Below are 20478 nucleotides of genomic sequence, written 5' to 3'. Positions count from 1 at the left end.
TTTAAAAAATTCTTTTTGCTCTTTATCGGGTGTCTGGACCATTTGACGAAAATCAAAATCAGGTAATTCATTCAATATCAGTGGTTCATTATTCAGCGATGTTGATGAAATGTTGAGATCATCAAAGAGGTCATAGTTTTCGCTAAAATCAGGATGTAAATCTTCATGAGATCCAATCCTTGAACGGAATTGGTCAATGGAGATCCCCATATTTACTTGTGTGCTTGAGCGAGCAACAACAACAATCCAACTAACTAGAAACTCAGCTTATTAAAATAGATAACACTCTTGACAGTTCAAGGCAAACAATAGTTTCTTTCAGTTTGTGACACTTTGAGACACTCGTGAGACATTTTGAGACACTCGTGAGACACTTTGAGACACCCTGAGACTCTTTGAAGCACAACCCGCACAAATACATTCAAGCCGACAAATGTTGGCTTGCGAGAGTACAATGACTCCTTTCAATCTGACACAACCCGCACCGAAGGTCCAAGCCGATAAATGTTGGCTTGTGAAAGCGTAAAAGCTCCTGTGAAACCTGCACTGAACACAAGCCGCGTTTCAGCGTGTTGACTTACGTGAAGAAATTTTTTGTTATAGACACCTGAAGAAATAACGAAACAAACGCCTCAGATTATGAAAGAAAGAACACAAACCAGGTGTACAAACGTAATCGCCTTTCGTGAGAGCTTAATCGTGAAGCTCCCAAAACAAAATTGAAAAGTTACAGCACGCAAAGAACCCGTGAAAATATGAAATGACTTATCCTTACCTTGGAAACAAAAATCCCCAAGAAACAAACATGAAATTCCGAATAAGTTCTCCAAAACCCAACGACTGAGAAGAGAAATGGCCGCCGTACAATACATTATGAAAAAACGCCGACTGGAATCCAGTCTTCACGGCTCACTGAGCGCAAATAGAAACCACGTGACAAGCACTTCTCTCTCGTGGACAAATATATAAAGAAATAAATTTCGCGGGCGTTGACAAAGTGTAGGAAATCCCACACAAAAACGACCCATACAGTCGGTAGACGACGAGGATTCGGAAGTGGCCGACCGAACTGAGAAAGAAGTTGAGCTCTTCAAAAGTTAGAGGTCAACGGAGACAGTACAAAATCGATTTACATGAAAACGTTTCGTTAATTAAACAACGATAGCTTTATTGGTTCTCTAAAAACATCTTTTTTCTCATCTAATGAAAGATTATGGGGAAGCCAGTTGTTCGGGAGCCAGAGCTGAGCCCATAAAATACACTGACTCCTCTGATCCTTTGCCTGAAATCGAAACAGGTATCAAAGAAAGAGAATTCGTTGATGTCAGTGTGTAATAACGTGATCTGGAATTTTGTTGGTTCGATGCAAAGAATTCTATACAGGATCCCATAATCAACCCTTATGTTCTATAAGAAAATCCATGCCAGCCCCACTTGGTGCTTCCTTTGAGAAACCCAGCAGAGAAACAGCAGAAGAATTTGTGTCACGATTTTCACAGCAGTGAAAATACATTCAAAGGTCAGTAGGACAACATTCATCATTTTGAGTACAACTTAAAAGATCCTGATTTCAGCTTGCAAAACTGTCTTTTCAGTATTTCAAATCGAAGCAAACACAAACAGGGTTGGATAATTATAAAGGCCTCACAAGGAAATGTATATGGTACAACTTGTTTATCGATGGAAATGCTTCGGAGATGAAGGAAAGCAATACATAGATATCTCATAAAGAACGGGCATAACCTCCAGTGCTGTAAGACATAAATAACTAAGATCTGCATTAACATATACCTTTGTTTCTCTCAAAGGTTTGGCGGTGTTAATCCAGTGTAAGGCGATCCAAAATCCGCTGGAAAAATGTTTCGGATATTGTTTAACGCACAAGATGGCACAGCGACCCTGAAGTGTTTGCCGAGATATTCCCAACACCAACGAACAAGCTCTCTGTAGGCAATTTAGCGAAATTACCTGCCAGGAAAGAAGCGAAAAACAACTAGCTCTAGTATTGTATTGTTAAGTCAATGGCAAAAACAACCCAAGCAAATCGATCTCAAAATGTAACAAAACAGATGAAACAGAAAACATTTAGCTTACTCGTTTCCGGTGTGATTATCTGTGCCTTGCTGCTGCCTGTACGCGCAATTGGCCGTCTCCAGCACCCAGAAATCAAGGCAACTTGACTGAAAACCTGGATGCTCAGTGATACAACTTATCTGGGTTTCAGGCCCTTGCTACTCTACTTTTTGCCACAATTTCCCGATTTCTGTACAACAAACACTTTTATGAGTTGTCGGCATTGGTTGACAAGTTCCACACTCGCACCTTTCATAATTTTATATAAAACACTCTCAGAAGCTCGTTTAAAAAATTTCTGTTGCATTCTCTTAGATTGTAGTCTCGCTTTATTGGATTTTCATGTCAAATACAAATAAATCACACAGTAAATTAAATACCAGTCCGAGTTTCCGAGACGGTCGCATCGCTGTCGACATGTTCTGTACTGTCTTCGTGCGGATCGCTTCGGTGAACCCTACGCGGCTCATATTGTTAAGAACGTGGCCCAGACTCTCCTCAAGATTCTGGATTATCCCCATCGCTGTCATGTACTAAGCTTAAGGCATTCGAGTCGCTATCTTCTGAAAAAATATCTTCCAAACTACCGCTACTTACACGAACTCCCACACCAGTTCTATCGGGGAATATGTGTTGCGCAATATTTTAGTTCCACCGCTTACGTCACGACTTCTCGCTATTGTTTTTACCGGAAATGGAATTTCAGTTGAAAATGCCGATTTTCTCCTAAAATAAGTCGAATTGGACAAAACGAATTTCAAATTCGTTTTCTACGCCACTTTTTACACAGTATAAGAAAAACATGTATTTTTGGGTTTACATGCCCTTTAAGTATTTCAGTAACTTATAAGTTATTGTAAACGTAGTACTTAGATGCAAGGCCACGTAAGCACCAGCTTTAACAAATATTGTGTTGAAATAAAGTGGATGTGGGTATAAAAACAAGAATGACAAAGATTTTGTCGTTTGAGACTTAGACGGAAGACATTGAATTTGGAGAAAATTAGTTTGATGATATCACAAGACACTACTCAGTTATTAGGTCAGGTGACATGTCTAGAGAAAAATATTAATAAATAACGAAACAAGGCTTTGTTGCAAAGTAGATTGTTAATGAAAAATTGTCAGAAGATGAAATGAGCTCCTTCGCGTGCGGATGATATAAATCCTGGTTATTTAGACAAGAGAAAAAAGAAATAGAAATCTCTTCTCTCTTGTTGTTAATTCAAGACCTTTAAAGGGAGCATGGCCTAAAGAGTCGGGGGTAAAGTGGGGCGGGAGCCCAAAAACTATTTATGACAGAATGAAAATATTATTCAAACATGAAGCAACAGGATAAATCACGGAAATCAATAACGCTCCAATTATACTATGACAAACTATGTGCGAGATTGCTAAAATCAGCAAATATGGCTTTTGCACGGCACAAAGCATTCATCAGTCTATAATTTGATTGCTTTTCATCATCATTGCTCATTTTAGGGGATTTTTATGTCACACGCCGCGTGTCGGTTGACATTTGTTTCAAGTTCCAGCGTGCTACTACTTCGGCTTCTACAGACGAGAAAGTCTGCACTCTCGCTTGAGAGCAAATATCAATAGCTCTATTAAACTAAGAACTATGCTACTATCTCGAAAATAAAATTAAAACAGTGTTGTCGTTGTCACTTACCGCCATTGAACATTTCCATGCAGAACTCTGCAAAACTAACATCTGTTGCGTGACCCGAAGGCTGATTACTACATGTAAATCTACATCTCTCTCGATCGAGTGTTGCCGGAGTTTTTTAATTGCATGACTTGTAAAATTTATAAGAATGAGCCAGTAGAAATTGCGAATTTCTCGGGCGGAATTGCTTTTTATTTCTCAGTTGATGTTATCGCAAAAACAGTGTTTTTGGAGTCACGAAACAAAAAACTTATCGGACCCAGTTTCATGTTCTAATGGAAATAAATAGCAAATAAAAACACATTCTCTTGAGAAAGTTATAAATAACAGGGGTTTTTTTAAATAAATAGTAATAGGAAAGGTTTCAGTTCTGGTCATTCTGGTCAATATCGACTTTTCATAGCCTACTTCCAAATCTGAGGGAACGCGCTGAGAGAATTAAAATAACATACATATGCAAAAAAGAGAATAAAAATAAAAATAAAGAAAAAGGAGAAAACATAGGAACCTGTGTTGCAATGTGCAGATATCTTTCGAGTCAGACCTACACACCTTGGTCCGACACCACGCAAAAAAACTAGAAAGGGTGCTGTATACCAACTGGCTCGCATGTGCACGCAGGAAAGGCCAGGACAATCAGCGAAAATAATAACAAATGCAGACGATATTTGCAGTAGAAAACAGGCAAATGAAATAACAGAAGGATTAGGAACTTTCTAGAAGTGCTTTCTAGTAAAAAAAGACAAACAATTTTTACTTCTCATGAAAGGTCACGTAGTCACGCTACAAATACTATTTCCGCGTGGAATTTTTTGATGATGGAAAGTGGAAAAAATATTTTCCAGTCTTATTTTCTGGACACATGGCGTAGTTAATGAATTTTATGGGGCTACTGATATTTCCTTTCAAATGAGGGGGCCGATTTTCCCGTCATCCGCGGTCTAAAAAAACCAAGATGTTACACATGAGCTTGGACGTCAACAAGCACGCGACATGTGACTTTAAAATCTCCTTTCCTGTTACAGTTTCCTTATTGTGAACTGTGCAATAATGGTAATAATTAATCAAATTACAGACTTATGAATGTTTTTTTCTGTAAAAGAGCCTTAGTTGCTGATTTTTGAAAATCTCCAAAGTAATAAAAAGAAAATATATACATAAGAAAAAAAAGCTACGATTTTCCCATCGATTTTTCGCTTACATGCATCTCTCTAAATGTGAAATTTTCCATTCCTACGAAAACCTCGAAAGTTTTTCACATTTTGTAGCTTTCTTTGATCAATTCTCTTCTATGAAGAGCTAAAAAATGTAGGTTCATTTAGTCAAGTGACCGGCTAGAGCCACAATTGCGTGACAGGTGTAGTTGTCAAACACTTGTCACAGTCGCAGATTTTAAAAGGCATCCAAGAGAAAAATGCGGTAGTTCCCAAATATTTTTTTGATGGTTTCCAGAGGTCATAAAAGGAAATTAAGATTACTGTTACAGCTTTCTGGCAAGGGGGGATAGTTGACCTCAAAGTTGTCAAATATTTGGATGAATCGAAACGTTTAAAAACGCAGTCGTTTATTTGCCTCTGTTGATTGACAAGACGTATATTAAATTGACTGATACTTACGTCACACATTAACTAAGGATGTAATAATACAGCGTGCAGATTCTCAGAGTAATTGGTTAAATACCATCGCAGTGAAAGCTTCATATACTCGATATCCTCCCGGGAAAAAACCAAAACAGAAACCACTTTGTCTTTTGAGTTTTGGGGTAGACCCTTTAAACTGGCAAAGTTTTATTGAAATCGGTGAGATAGCATGTAGCACAACTGCCCTGTGCTCTCGTAAACACAATCTCAAGAACAAAAATTGTCATCCCAAAAAAAGTTTTTAAACTATCAAGGCGTCATGTTTTCCCTTAAGCTTGGAATCCCTTTCGACGTTTTCGCGTCAAGCAGCTTTATACTTTAACTTTATCTACATTCAAGTTTGAATCTTGTATATTTCGAACATTCGATCTTGTCAATTTCTCATCGTGAAACCTGAAAAAAAGGAAACAAAGTCTTCGGTTAAAATCAAAGCAAATCCCGTACCAGATAGGCAGAAACATGTCTGAAAATATATAAAACATAGTCTTATGCGTCACAAAGGGTCATGGCTTGCCCAACCTTCAATGATTTGCGAAGTTGGAACAGTTTTTTTCCTTGGTTTTCCCCATACCATATTACCGAAACGTACTCGTAGTATGTACGAAAACAGTTAGATGATATAGCACAAAGAGTTAAATTAACTCCTATCAGCCTGCAACTATTACAAGTGCAAATCTCACGTGCGTTGTTCCGGGATAGCTAAGCAATAAAACACATTTTTTAATCGGTTTACCGTCATGTATAACTACTCGCAATGTTGAGAGAACGCGAAAAAAATATTTAAACAATGACGTGCTTCCATGGAGTCGTCCTTAAATTTTACAGAAAGTGTTTAGAGTGCTTAAACTTGCCAAAAACTATCAGGTGAAGGTTGAAATCGCGGACACCAAACGGAATTGCCATAAACGTTGACCAACAAAGGTAACAAAAGTCATTAAGACGCGCAAACTAAATGTAACAGTATCTAAAACCTGGGTTTAACTTGCAAACTGCGGCAAAACGTATTATGCCATTTAGAAATCAAATACGAAAGCCAAACGTAACGTCTGGTACTCCTGTCTCATTCCCTGCTTTTAGTTTATCTAATTAATTATCCATCGCGGAGAATTATGATATTTAAAAACCTTGTTGTTATCGTGATAGTGGCTTTAATGGGGTCGTAATGATATATTACATCCGATAAACCTTATGGCCTCAAGGAATGCGCGTATAGACCAAAGAACGAAATTACGAATTATGGCGGTACCATGACACCACCGATGAATTGTTAATACATTTGTATTTATGAGCGCTGGTGGGTATAATAGTACGTTATTGTTCGCCTAGTTATTACGTCGTAAAACTATTCCAATTTCTTCGAGAAGTTGACATCTTCCGGGTGTAGCGTGAGATTTTTAAGGGGAACGTACGAGAAGATAGAATCGAGCGGAGCAGACCGTCCAAAGGTAGTGGTCAGGGGGCATGGTCTTACAGAAAATGTTTAACTCTAGGTTTTCGGAGTACCATTTCCTGCGCTTTTTGCAGGAAACTTTGGCTAAATAAGTAGGACGGAAAATGCGCTTGTTGGTGGTTTAGTTTCCCCACCTCGAAAAATAGTGAGACTGGTAACTTCTGACGTCATTCGACCCAACTCACTTTGTGCGCTGAAGAATTTCGCCTGCTACAGCTCGCGAGACACTGACAAACGTGTGCTTATTTTATGTCACCTCGTTCATGACCTACAGCGTAACCAAAAGGGTATCCAACTTTATCTCTATTAATGCTGTTATATCAGCCTCAGAATAAATTTAAGCTTTCTCGCTCATAAAAGTATCGTTAACGCCGCGGTGGAAGTTAAATGGGTACTCGCCTTTAAACTGGATTATACGTAGTTAAAAACAAAAGACGAGTGTTTTGTAATTTCTGCTCCTGCTTCACGCCCTCAGATAGATGTCTGTCCTGCTCCCTGTTCCCACGGGCTCCCTCCCCCTAGTCCTCCCTGTCCCCCTCCACTAAGACCAAAACTTAAGTAAAAATTGACAACCTGATAGATAAAGGTCTTAACTCAGTGGGCTTGTGGCACATCAATTTCGAAGAGGCCACCTCTGCGCATGTTCAAAATCTAAGTTTCCAGTATGGAAACTCAGACATGGGGCACGTGTCAACCAGTCGTAATACAGAAATTTACCCTATACTTCTCTGCCTAAGTAGTCCACTTATTCCGGACATTCTGTATTGTTTGTTCAATATTTTCCCTTTTAAAATTCTTTTGGTATCTCTACCTACCCTACCCCCCACCCTAAAACAAATAAATATCGCCTGGCCTATGACGTGGTCTACAGTACATGTCAGTTTGTGTCGTAAAGCCTTATGTATCATAATGTCTTATGTATCATAACAATTGGTGATTGGAGGAGAGGGAGGGAGTAGAGAGGAATTTTGAAGTGTTCAATTGTTTTCAATGCTTCGAATTAAAACCCTCAAAGTCACTTTGTTATATAGTATAGCATGTTTTCTTACCGCAAACTCTAATATGAAAAATTATAAAGGAAGCATCGCCTTATTGATACTAAAAGTCTATTTGCAGGCATTACTTGCGTTTCCTGACGTTCATTAATTGGTACAACGTACTAAACACCGCCTCTAAATGATGTTTTGTTAGGGAGTTGGACAACAACCAGATCAAGGAAGTACCATCAGATATCTTTAGTAAAAACACCCGGCTGTGGGTCCTGTAAGTTTACACCCTGCTTATTTTTGCAAAATATGCCTTAAATCCAAATCCACCAAACATTTAAGTAATGTTTTATCCGAATGTCCTCTTCCCTCTAATTCTGATGCACTGTACACTTGGACCCACCTCTCCTTGTTTTGACCTCTGCTGAACAGTATGTGCCACTCCTCGTTTCCCTATAAAATGAGCAGCCCCAGCAATAAACGTTTTAAGCTGTGTGGTCCCGTAGTTTGAAATGGGTAAATAAGAATTCGAAATGGCTGCTCAAGTATGTGCCGCAGACAACATTTTATGGACGAAACTCCTTCTTCTTTGCCGAAGTTTTCATATTCACGGATAGATTAGGACTCTAGTGATTTTTCTGAAACAATGATTTACCATGCGTGAATTAGACTTAAAGCGGGGTTTTACCTGAAAAAGTGAAATTTTTGCATCATTTGTAACAGCTATGGTTTTGATCAGAACCATAGCAGACTATAATCACTGGAAAGCTATTGGCCTGAAGATTATGGGAATGTGTATTTGAATGCGGTGTTTATTTTTGTAACCTGATACCAAGCCCTTAAAATACTCTAAATTACAGTGGCCCTAAAAATAATTGGACTAAAGAGACAATAGTAGGGTAAAGCGAAATGCTCCGGTGGACAATTTGTCTTTTTAACATTTCAATTACAGTGTAATAAGAACTTGCTTGCCTTGTTTCTTTTTTTTTTTTTAATGATTTACTATTTTGCTTGGAGTGGTAGGAATATTTAACGCTTCAAAAAAGGGTATTGCCGGAACCAGACATAGTTTTGTTGAGATTTTCTGGTTACATAACCTTGAATATAAATATAAAAAAGTTGTTTAAAAACTATCGCGTAAATATACCATACAATAAACATGAAAGAAGCATTATTTAACACAAACCTTTTTTTATACTCCGTTGCGACACCTCCATGTAGGAAAAATCTTGTAATAATAATAAGGTGCATATTTTAGGCTCTCGTATCAGAACATGAGAAAAGAAGTAACAACTTTTTTTCGAGCACTCTTATTCACTGAACGTTGCAATTGAAAATACATTTATTTATTTTTGATGGTCGGTTGAACAACAACCAGTTGAAGAATTTACCATCAGGCATTTTCAGCAATAATACCCGGCTGTACAGGCTGCCGGTAAGTTTGGAGTCTTTCTCAATATTGGTGTTAGAGGAACACATGCAATCCAACCTTCAAATCAGACATTTGAATCCATGGTTGATATCGCACATCATCAGTTATATCCTAAAGAAGCTGCATTAAGTGCCGCTCTCACTAAGAGCGGTCCTCTCGACTTCTCTTTTAGTTGTTCTCCAATTCTCTTTTTTCGCGTCGCCACAAGCCAAAAATGATTTTTGGCCAGTACACCCGTGTGGACAGCGATCGAAAGTGTAAATTTCACAGATTTTGTCCAGCGCGCAGCGACTGCAATAATAGGGAACTTAAGCACCTGACGTTTTCTACGGGGCGACGGCAACCGGAAGTCAAATTTACTTCCGATCCACGTTTCCCGCCGACAGAGTCCACCGTCGCGACTCTGCGCCGACTTTGTTTTGCTTATTTTGACGTCGCCTGTAAAACGTGAGTTTCACTTTTATGATTTTCGTGCTTTTATATCATTTTTCCTGCGATGTTTTGCACTTACTGACACGTTAAATATTATTCTGTCGTTTTGGCGCTTGTACGAGCGATTGTCAACTTTTCATTTCAAGAACAAGGTCTTTTTTTTTTTTTAACTTTTTAGGCTCTAGCGTGAAGATGGCTACCTAAAAACAACCTGTAATGGAATGGACAGATGACCATGACATTCTTCTGTTGAGTGAAATGATTGCTAGCGAATTGTTTCAGTTCAAGAAAGGCAGTCCAGACCGTGGCAAAATCTGGGAGTCAATCCAGGAAAGATTGAACAAGCTCGATAATCCAAAATTTATGATAAAGGAGAAGAGGGGAGTCAGAGACCGATGGAATCTGCTTCAGGCCAAGTTTAAACGCACGCAACGAGAAGAGCTACAAGCCAGTGGCATTGATTGTGAGTTATCTGAGGAAGATGCCCTAATAGAAGAGTTATGTGAGAAAGAAGATAGCTTTTCCGCCAAAGACAAGAAAAAGTCAGAGGCAGCTGAAGAAATCAGAAAGAAAGCCATGGAACGCATGGCCTCGAAAAAAAAAAATCAAACGAATCTGCTGGAGGCAGCGCCAAAAAGAGCCGAAGAAGCGGAGGTGATGCAGTTGAATTCTTGAAAGAAACAGCTCAAAGTGAGTATTCCATTCAACAACAGGAGCTAGAGCTGCAAAGAAAGGAGCAGGAAGTAAGGGCCAGACAACAAGAGCTACAGATTGAACTGCTACGGAAGCAAACAGAGCAGCAAGTGCAGATTTCACAGGCATTGATAACCATGATGCAAAATCTGGTTAAGAAGTAAGATCTTAGTTTAGATCATTCAAGAAAGAACACTTTAATCGTCCTTTTGAAATTTTGTAGTTTAACAGTTTATACACGTTATTTATAGTTGCTTGTGCTAGGGACAAAGCATTGTGTTTACGAAAATTGGCTGCCTACCTCTACTGATTGTTGATTAACAATACAGCTCTTTATATTATGTGCTGTAAAAACTTAAAACAAACTGTTCATTGTTTGACAGTCAGCCTTTGTGTTTTGCTGTGTTACGTTTACTCAATTGTCGTAAGTTTTTTAAAACTTACTTAAAAGCATGATTTTGGTATTTTTATTATAAGCCACTGTCCTTTAAATCAGGAAACACTACTGATGTGTATGTTTACTTTCACTAAAATAAATTCATTCAATACATTTGATTTATGTGAAGTAGTCCTGTAAGGAAGGAGGGTTTAGCCCACAAAACTCTGAGGTGCTGTTTCCATATAAGCAGGTTATTGCATTGTTAAGAATAGCACAGACTAGGTACATTTTTCCAACACTGCTCATGCCAATTTTTAAATTCTTTTTGAAGTCCAAGAATTTAAAATCATTAATAATATCGCCAAAGAGCCACTCGACTGTCACTCTGACAGAACTCATCTCTGCATTATATCCTTCCATCACTGGGGTTAGTATACCATGACAAAATGGTGCGAAAGGGTAAGCAGGGTCGCCAAACACACACATGGGCTCTCCAGTGGGGGAAAATGGATTTTGCTGAAGCTCATGAAGAAGGTTGGAGTCCACCAGCATACTAGCATCATGCTTTTTACCCTCTGCAGGCAAGAACAATAATAACAATTATCATAACCATAAGTTAATGATGATGATTATTATTCCTATGGCACACCAGAACTCTATTCACAGTTGGGGTACTTGGCTGAAAATAGATTGGACGCCAACAGGGGTATAGGGTCACCAAATGTCACAGGACTGTCTCAGCAAGTGCATTCAGTCCTTGTTTGTTTCATGTCCCTTCTACAACAGAATCTTCCTGAGAATGTGTGCCATTATTATTATTATTATATTATTATTATTACTATTATTATTATTATCATTATCAAATTATCATTATCATCATTATCATTATCATCATTATTATTATTATTGTTATTATTATTGTTATTGTTATTAGTGGGCACTTTACAAAAGCGTGATTAAACAAAGAAACAAGGCAACACAGACCCGCTCTCTACCAAAAAGCAACCTACTATATTGTGAAAATCTGGACCTAAATCTTTGTAATAAAAAAAATGTAGATGACCAACATACCAACAGGGCCATACATATTCCCAATGAGCCCATTTGGTAGTGCAACGGACTGGAATTTTAACGAGTGAACACGCTTGTGACCGTTATACACAATTCTTTGCTGTTGATCGGGACGAGCGATCGGTCTCACTGTCCCATCTATGAATCCAAAACAATTTTGTAGTGGGGCGCCTTTTGCATGTATGACATCAGCATACTCCTGTAACAAATGAGGGTTCAAAATATCGTCATTCCATTGAGATATTCTGTGGCTGTGATTGTTGAAAATGTTGTCCATGACTTCGTTCGTAATCATGCATAACTCTGGAACTGGTCTTCCAAATCGGCTGATCATATCTGAATAGCGACAAGGATAAGAAAACCTTCTCAGCAGCATGCATAAACCTTCAATTCTATCACAGATTGTTCTTTGTTGACAACGGATGTTCATTGGTAGTTGAAGAACGTTTGCCAGCACAGGAATGTCTTGTTTTTGGACTCTGAACTCTGCCAAACACTAGGTTTCGTGAATATTGCATACGAACTGTACGGAAAATCAGGGTTCTTGGAACGGCAGCTTAAGTTTGGATTTTGGCGGGAACGACGGCGCCCTCATACCCATGCTCGCTCGTTTGTAGACGTCGCCGTCGCCCGAAAAACGTCTGGTGCTTAAGTTCCCTAATATAGCCCACGGGGAGAGATTCTGAGGTCATAAAAGTAAATTTTATGTACAGAAAAGTGTAAGATGTAATGTAGAATATAATATGAAAGTAGCCTCATACAAAAAAAACTTTTAGCAAAAACTTTTTTCTGAATCCGTTGTGAACGACTTTGCATTGACGAGTTTCCCCAGCAAAATTAAAGTTGATTAAACAAGCCTTTCACGTGAAACGTGAAGAAAGGAAACAAATCCTCTCAACAAAATTCAATGCAAATCCAGGACCGAAAGGCACAAAACCTGTCTGAAAATAAGGAATCTATAGTCTTAAGCGTGACAAAAGACCGTGATTTGCCCAACCTTCAACGATCTGCGAAGCTAGAACATGTTTAATTTTTCCTTTGGTTCTAGCCTTACCCCAGTACCAAAACTTACTCATAGTATATACGAAAAAGGTGAGATAATATAGTACAAAGAGATTATTTTAACTCCTATTACCCTGCAGCGATCACAAGCGCAAATCTCGCGTGTGTTACTCCGGAATAGCTAAGCATCGCTTTGCCGTCGTATGTAAACCACTTGGGATGTTGAGAGAACACGAAAACAATTTGTAAACAATGAAATGCTACTGAAGAATACTTCATAATAGTCTGTGCATAAAAGCTTTTGAAGAAATCAGTTTTAATGTCTTGCGGAGCCTTTTTATGATGAAAAATAAATTCAGTTGTAGGATTTTAACTAGTGAAGTTTATTTTCATGGTTAGGACTTAGCTTTTAATTCTTTAATAATGTTACTAGACCACACCACGTCTGAGGACGGAGAAATCGAAAGACAACGACATCGAGCCGTGTTTCGTTTGTACTGATTCAAACGTCGTCCAACTATTTTGTTTACTCGCGGTACACTATTTTCCTTTAACAAAGATAGTTTAAGTTGTCTCAGCTTGGATTAACATTGCCATGGAGTCGTCGTTTAAATTTACAAAAGTGTTTAGAATGCTTTAACTTGGCAACAATTATCAAGTGAAAACAGCAAACGGAACTGCCGTAAATCTTGAGTACACATGTACATTCGAAGGGTTTTTTTTTTTACTTGTCATTTAGATAAAACTAAAAAAAACTGAGAAACTGAAAACTCAGTAAAACTGAATTTAAAACTTAAAAAAAAGATATCGTTAGAAAACTTCAATCTTTGTAGACACTTGGAAATTGCAAGAGTTGACTGCCGGTCACGGTTCTCAAATAATGAAATGACTTGCAGTCGAGACAACCATACATTCCAAACTATAATATGTTAATGAGGAACTACTAAGCGATCTCGAAAAGATTTACAAATCTCACATCTGGCGTTCGGTTCACGTTGACTCTGAATTATTTCACTCAGAAATTCCGTGATACGATGCGGGATGTTTAGCATGCGCTTTAATTCCCAAAAGAAAAAAAAGGATAAGGAAAAGGAAGAACAATTACATTGTAACAAATTGGTTGGTGTACCACTTGCTCGAGTTTAAGTCTGTCCTCTTTAAAAAATTCTTGATAGCTAGAAACTATTCAGCGAAGTTGAAGTAGGTAGTGGTAGATATTTATCAAACCGCTGATGATATTGACCAATGATGCTGATGCGAGTAGTTGTTTTGTTGTATACTAAGTGAATTAAAAACTAACTATTCAAACTAAATTATTCCAGCATCGATTACAATGCTTTCGGGCGCAAATCTCCCAGCGGTGAAAAACTGAGAAACATCGTTTGACAAGGTAATCAGAGCGCCCCTTCAGCATTCTCTACTGTGTCAGCATATACCTCTCACGAGTTCTGGAAACTATCAGAATTCTTTTTTTTTTTTTTTTAATCTAAGGTCTATAGTGGAACGAGACCTTCAGAGTGAGCTAGCGTGATTCTGTGAAACAATAATATACCATAAATGAATTGGACTTGAAATAGATACAAAATACTCTAAATTACAGTAGCTCTGAAAATAATTGGAAAAAAGAAACAATAGTAGGCAAGAGGGAAATGTTCTCATCGACAATTCTTTTCTAAATTTCAGAGAAGTTTTGCCTTCTTTCCTGTTTTCGTTTTTTTAAAGCGTTAACACTTGGATTAGGAAAAGCCACTTGGAAAATGCATCGGTTTAGAAAAATTCGTCTCCCTAAATGTTAATTTTTCTACATAAAATGAGCAGCCCTAGTAATAGACCTTTTTAGTTGTCACGAAAAAAAATAGCTACACAAGAATTCGAAATGGAAAGAAAAGCGAACGCTATGATATAAAACAGAATATGAAAGTGGCCTCAAACAAAAACTTTTTTGACAAAAACTTTTTTAACAAAAACTTTCTCTAATCGCTTTATGAACTAATTTACTTTGGTGTTTATTTCCACAAACTTAAGTTTATAATTTAAACAAGCTTAAACATGAAACTTGAAAAAAGGAAACAAAATCCTTAGCTAGATTCCAAGGCAAATCCAGGACCGAAAAGGCACAAAACTTGTCTGATAATAAATAATATACAGTCTTGAGATTGGCAAAGTGTTGTGGTTTACCCAACCCTCGATGATTTGCGAAGCTGAAATACGTTTTTCCCCTTGCACTGCGCGAAATGAATAACTTCGTGGAATTTTTGGAGCCGTGATATTTCACGATACCCGACGAGTTGCAGATCGGAATGCGACGTGTCGGGAAACGTGGCGTGTCGGAGAGTGTCATGTTCCTGACACCCGTGACACGGCGTGTCATGACAAGTCATGCCCTCTGTACGTTAATCGCCAAAGAATATCAAGGGTCTGATACTTAACTGCACGGATATATTTTGTCGTAGAATGAATATATTTTGTGTACCTTTGTCTTAGCACGTTACTCGCAAACCACAAACGTTTGTGCTCTTTTGTCCCTTCAGAGTTTTATAGTTACAAAGGCGTGGAGTTCATTATCCTTCGGTAATTCGTGTCGTCAGTCGTGGGTCTCAAAGCTCTTTTCCATTCTCAAGTACCAAGGTTTTTTAAAAAGTTTACATTATGGAGATCATCAATTTACGCACATGCATCCTCACCTTCCTTTCCTTATCCTGGCCTATCGCGTTCGCGTGAATGTATTTTTTTCAGTGTGTTCTCGCACCTTTACCCATCGCTTAGGGCGGGGTACCTTTACGTGCCTATACTTTTGCGCGTTCGCATTCAGTGTTAAAACTAAAGTTAAGTATAGCTTCTGTTTTTAAAAAGACGGTAATTTCATGTAAAGGGAAACTTTGTGCCAGTCGATCCGATTTGATAATTCTAATCTTATTAGGGTTTTTTTCAGTCTTTCCATTTTTTAACGTTTTGAACATTAAAGTTGGAAATAATTTGCAACAGTTGCTTTGCTAATGGCAATCTTATCCTTCACGGCATATCAATGTCTGGGAACTTCTTTTGTAAAATGATTCAAGCATTATTGTATTTTCTTTAGCTCAACTAATAGGTAATGCCATGTATTGTTAGGAATACTTTGATAAATTTGTTGTTGTTGTTATTGTAGTTGCATAAAATTGCAATTTGGCCAACAGTCAGCCACTGGATTGTAATACATGTAACATTTAAAACTGATAAAAAATGATATGAAACACTGACAGCATTTTGGGTTTCTCTTAATGAACCGTACTAAAGGTTCAATATTTTATTGCGCAAAAATAAATAACTACAGCTATTTCATGCGAGGTCATACTATAACTTCTTAAACACTAACTGTTGTACAGGATCACACGATACATTTGGTACCTATTGCTATATAAAAGAACTACTTGGGCAAACCACTTTTAACAATAGCATAATCAAATGAAATTAATTGCAAATTGACTGAATAGTGACAGTACATAAAAATCTAAATACAATATTCTTATTAATCTAACATGTCATATTATGTGATCACTGATTTATTTCAGTCTGTAACCAAAATAATTGCTGTTGTCAACTAATTCAGCTTATCATGATCCAACTTAGGATGTTTCAGAATGTAAATATCTAGAAATGAAAATGTATCTTGAGACTCAGTTTTGGATTCAATCATGTGCAGATGTTCAATGAGAAAGTACCGACACCAAATCCATTTTCTGCAATCTGTTTTCCTTTCCATAAATTAAAGCTCCATAATGCTAGACTCTAGCTGAGTTTGGTAATGGTAAATAATTTCATGAACTTTTCCTTGCTGATGGCGCAGAAGTGGAACTGATATTTAACAGACACAGCTAGACTGAAATCTTCCCACTGGCACATAAAACGCATGTTCTGGAATAACTGACTCGAAATGATTCGCCCAAATCTCTACAGGTTTTAAACACCTGTTACACCGAGGATGCCTAGCATACCATTCAACTAATGCTAGAAGGTGGGTGATCTTTTGAGATTTTCCATTCTCCATTTTGATGACCACATCATGTTGCAGAAAGTCCCTAATGATAGCAGGTCTACTAAAGTCATCAGACCACTGTGTGATAACTGTTCAGTTGAAGGCTGTTGGTTACAAGCTGAGTCTGCTGCACAACGGTATCCTTTGTATAAAAGGTGCTTGAACTTATCACAGAAGCTGGAAACGTGGATGATTCTACCACCTGCATACATGGTCTCGTAAGTCTTCTGTAGTCTCCTCACATCATCACTTTCAATTGCATCCCCTTTTGATTGGTGGTAGTGGTACTTGAGTCTCAGTTTTACGAACGTTAACATTAACTGGACTGCCAGTTTCAGATTCAACCATGTTGCAGAACTGCTGGACACGGACACTTGCTTCTAGTAAAGTTCCCTTTTGCTTGTCTTCACAATCCATAAGTTGCTGGAACTCTTCCATGCCTCCTGGAAATATAATTTGAACTCCTGAGGATAATAAAATGAAAACCAGTTAACATATGGTTCATAATGTATTCTGATACATCTAGGCATTATGCAAAGGCTTACACAAAGCAACATGCCACAAACAAGGTATCAGGCCTCTGGCAGGTGCAAGGTTAAAATTAAAGTCCAGCATAAAATTTTGATAATGATAAAAAATTATGTGATATTTTTGTGGGCTTATTATTATTTGTTTTTAATCTGACAGTCAGTCATTCAGTCGGTCAGTCATTCAGGTCTGGTCAAAAGCTAATGAGTTTTGCTACTACACTGTATAAGTGCTTTGTTGCCACAGACCTAATGGCCCGTCTGCTTTAAACTTTTATATTTATGTAACATGTATACATGTACATGTATGTTTGAATATGGAGGTTTGAGTGTTCACATAATTTTTTTTTATTTCAAAGAATATGGTATGATTGCATTCTATCAAAATGTCAAGAAAGGGAACACCAGTTTGAAAGAATTAATTTTCATATCTCAAAATTTATAAATAAGAGTTAAATACCTACCAATATTAACATTGTTTGTATGGTAATCTCCCATAATTCCATTGTACCTCTCAAATGAGAAGCACCAAAAAGACAAAACAGGTCCATAATCAAGTATGCAATCCTTAAAATTGCCATGAAGATGCATGTTTGGTGTGCACTTCTCCTTCCCGCAGAGGGTTTCTAAACATTACACAAAATCGCATCAGCTTGTGGTCAGCTTCCATAAACTCCTCCTTGGTGATAACTTTTCTGCAAAGCAGTTGACAGGCATGTACAAATGCTGTCCACATTCCATAATGTCCACTGGGCATTACTCCCTTTAAAGCAAAAAAGGAGTAAATACATACCCAGTTCTTTCACTGGTCAGCAGTGAATCCCTTAAATCCTTCAGAAATTTTGCTTTGGATGCACCCAATTTCAGATGGTGGCTTAACAAGATTGACACGTTTCTGTACTCTCTCCAAGTCAGATTCACTCAGAATTCCCATTTCAGTCCAAGTCTTCAGAACATGTTTGGCACTCCCAAGAGGCAAGTTATGCATGGGATCAATCAGTGCCAATCTTATAGCATCATAGTATGGAAGCTGGAACAGGACAGAGTAATGTGCTCCACTTGAAGAGGCAAATTTCTGGGCATCACTTGGTGTTTTAGCTTGGCAAACTTTCTCTGCAGATGCTCGATGGTCTTCATTAGATTGCTGTTCCCAGATTTCTCTATCAAATCCTGAGAAATCAGGTTTATCACCAAATGATGCTCTTGGAAATTTTTTAAAGCATTTGCTGCATCCTGAAAATATAGTAAAACACCATATAAATAATGATGCCAGTGCAACAAGCATGTATTTACACACACAACAAATATATACCTGCCAACCTTTCTCTGAGCCAAGGGTGCGAGATTTTTATCCTACAAGTGCCAGGATTTTTGATAGAGAACCTGATCATATCTGGAGATAATCCAAAGACTTCGAATGCACACCCAAACAATTCCAAACTTCCTAACACATGAAAACACAACCTCATCTCTAGCACTTCCCTTCTAAAAATCAGAGGATGTATTAGCTCAAACTTTTCTGCTAGGTGTGAGGAATTGGTCAGCTGGTGAGGGCTGACTTGAGATCGAAGTTTTTTGATTCCCAAGACATGTGAGTTGGTAGGTATACATACACAAATACAAGAAAAAATAACCAAGGAGTTATTATTAAAATTGAATAAAACACTCTAGTTATAGTGCATTTTTGAGCACTCACCTTTCTTTGCAGTATGGCCAATAAAACCTCCACAATTCAAAGTTGCTGGTATATCACTTGACAAAGCTAAGATAGCAGCTCAGAACATCTCCCCAGTTCCAGAAATGTTTGTGTCTAAGATAACTCCATCCCACAAGTCAATAAGGTCATCTACTAATGGCTGCAGGAAGGAATTGATATAATGCTTAGGATCCTTTGGCCCAGGAATTATTCCAACAACAATAGAATTTTCAGGTTTGAAGCGTTCCTTTTTTGGAAGGTTCATTACAACCATGTAAATGACACAAATGGATTTTGAACCATGAAGGGTGGGCTGAAGCCAGTCAATGTTCAACATGAGAGCAAAGTTATTTGGTATAGGAAGAAAGGGCTCTCCATCCACATACTGAAACTCATTCCAAACTCTTCCTTCAAAACAGTCTGACAGCTGAGTGGAACAATTTCTCCACTTTTCACAGTTTTCCATGAAGTTTGGCTTGTTAATAAGGTCTTGTAATGAATCAGTAACCTTTTTAAAGCAGTAAACCTGCCTAGGATACAAGAATGTCTTTCCTGCTCTTGACCTCATAACTTTCATCAGAACAGAACCACATGGCCTCCTTCGGGCTTGGTGTGGGTGGCGTGGATAACTCACATGACTACATTTTGCTGATACAACCTCACCATTTGGCCTTTGGCAAACACATTCATCAAAATTATAGAGAGTTTTACACTTAAGGCAAACTGCATTTTTAATAAAACTGTCCTTCTGAAGGCCAAGATTTTTTCGAATCACGAACAATGTTTCTGGGATGATCTTGGCAAGGTAATAGGAACTTCTGCTTGCATCATCTTACCAATACCAGATAAGAACAGCTTGAAAAACTTTAAGAGTAGAACAATAGCCCTGTCTGCAACTTTGAACATTGCCTGCCACAGAAGTAAGAATAAAAGCAAAGCCCTCAGTTCTGTGCAATCACTTCCTGGTTCCTTCTCTCTACCACAATTTTTTTGCACTGTTTTCCATTTCATGAGAATACTCAAAGCTCTGCGTATTGTTCTCTACATCATCTTCCTGAAATGAAATAACAGTACATCAGAAACAATAGCTATAAATAGTACTCAAGGTTCAGTATACATGTACATCATTCTGCTTGTATTTACATCACTTGTGAATAAAATGAATATCAAAATATTTCACTAAAAGAAATTTTACACATAAAAGCAGGGCAGTAGCCACACTGTAGCCTGAGGCAAGACGAGGCACTTGCCTCATCTAAATTTTTACCTAAGATAAAACAGTAAAACCTAGCTTAAATTGGAAAAGTAATCCCCAGAAAACATTTTTCTATTGGTTTATGAGAGATTAAGCTACCTAAGAAGAGTGATTTAAGGGCAAAAGCCATTTTATGAGGGTCATTAAGAGAGATGGCA

General features: G+C 37.9%; 1 protein-coding gene, 1 long non-coding RNA gene and 3 pseudogenes across 3 annotated transcripts; 1 reads left to right on the top strand and 4 right to left on the bottom strand.

The window, feature by feature from the left end:
- Positions 1–251: 251 nt before the first annotated feature.
- Positions 252–1027, bottom strand: LOC149052335 (uncharacterized). The gene is made up of 2 exons (XR_016188430.1): positions 776–1027; positions 252–607 (listed from the first exon to the last, which is right to left on the bottom strand). It is a non-coding gene; the product is annotated as an uncharacterized LOC149052335 (long non-coding RNA).
- A 248-nt stretch (positions 1028–1275) lies between these two features.
- Positions 1276–7590, bottom strand: LOC149052334 (uncharacterized; annotated as a pseudogene).
- A 2284-nt stretch (positions 7591–9874) lies between these two features.
- Positions 9875–10539, top strand: LOC149052333 (uncharacterized; annotated as a pseudogene).
- A 392-nt stretch (positions 10540–10931) lies between these two features.
- LOC149052332 (uncharacterized) lies at positions 10932–13016 on the bottom strand. The gene is given in 4 exon segments (XM_089180740.1): positions 10932–11329; positions 11826–12332; positions 12335–12381; positions 12961–13016. Coding segments are annotated over 4 exon segments (1008 nt in total).
- Positions 13017–16487: 3471 nt separating this feature from the next.
- On the bottom strand, positions 16488–20057 carry LOC149052331 (uncharacterized; annotated as a pseudogene). Its single transcript, XR_016182791.1, has 3 exons — positions 19066–20057; positions 17834–18602; positions 16488–17306 (listed from the first exon to the last, which is right to left on the bottom strand). The product of XR_016182791.1 is annotated as an uncharacterized LOC149052331 (transcript).
- Between the last annotated feature and the right edge of the window lie 421 nt (positions 20058–20478).

This window comes from Pocillopora damicornis, chromosome 1 (assembly GCF_964200805.1).
Source record: "Pocillopora damicornis chromosome 1, jaPocDami1.2, whole genome shotgun sequence".
Taxonomy (NCBI): Eukaryota; Metazoa; Cnidaria; class Anthozoa; order Scleractinia; family Pocilloporidae; genus Pocillopora; species Pocillopora damicornis.
This window is presented reverse-complemented; position numbering and strand designations above follow the sequence as displayed.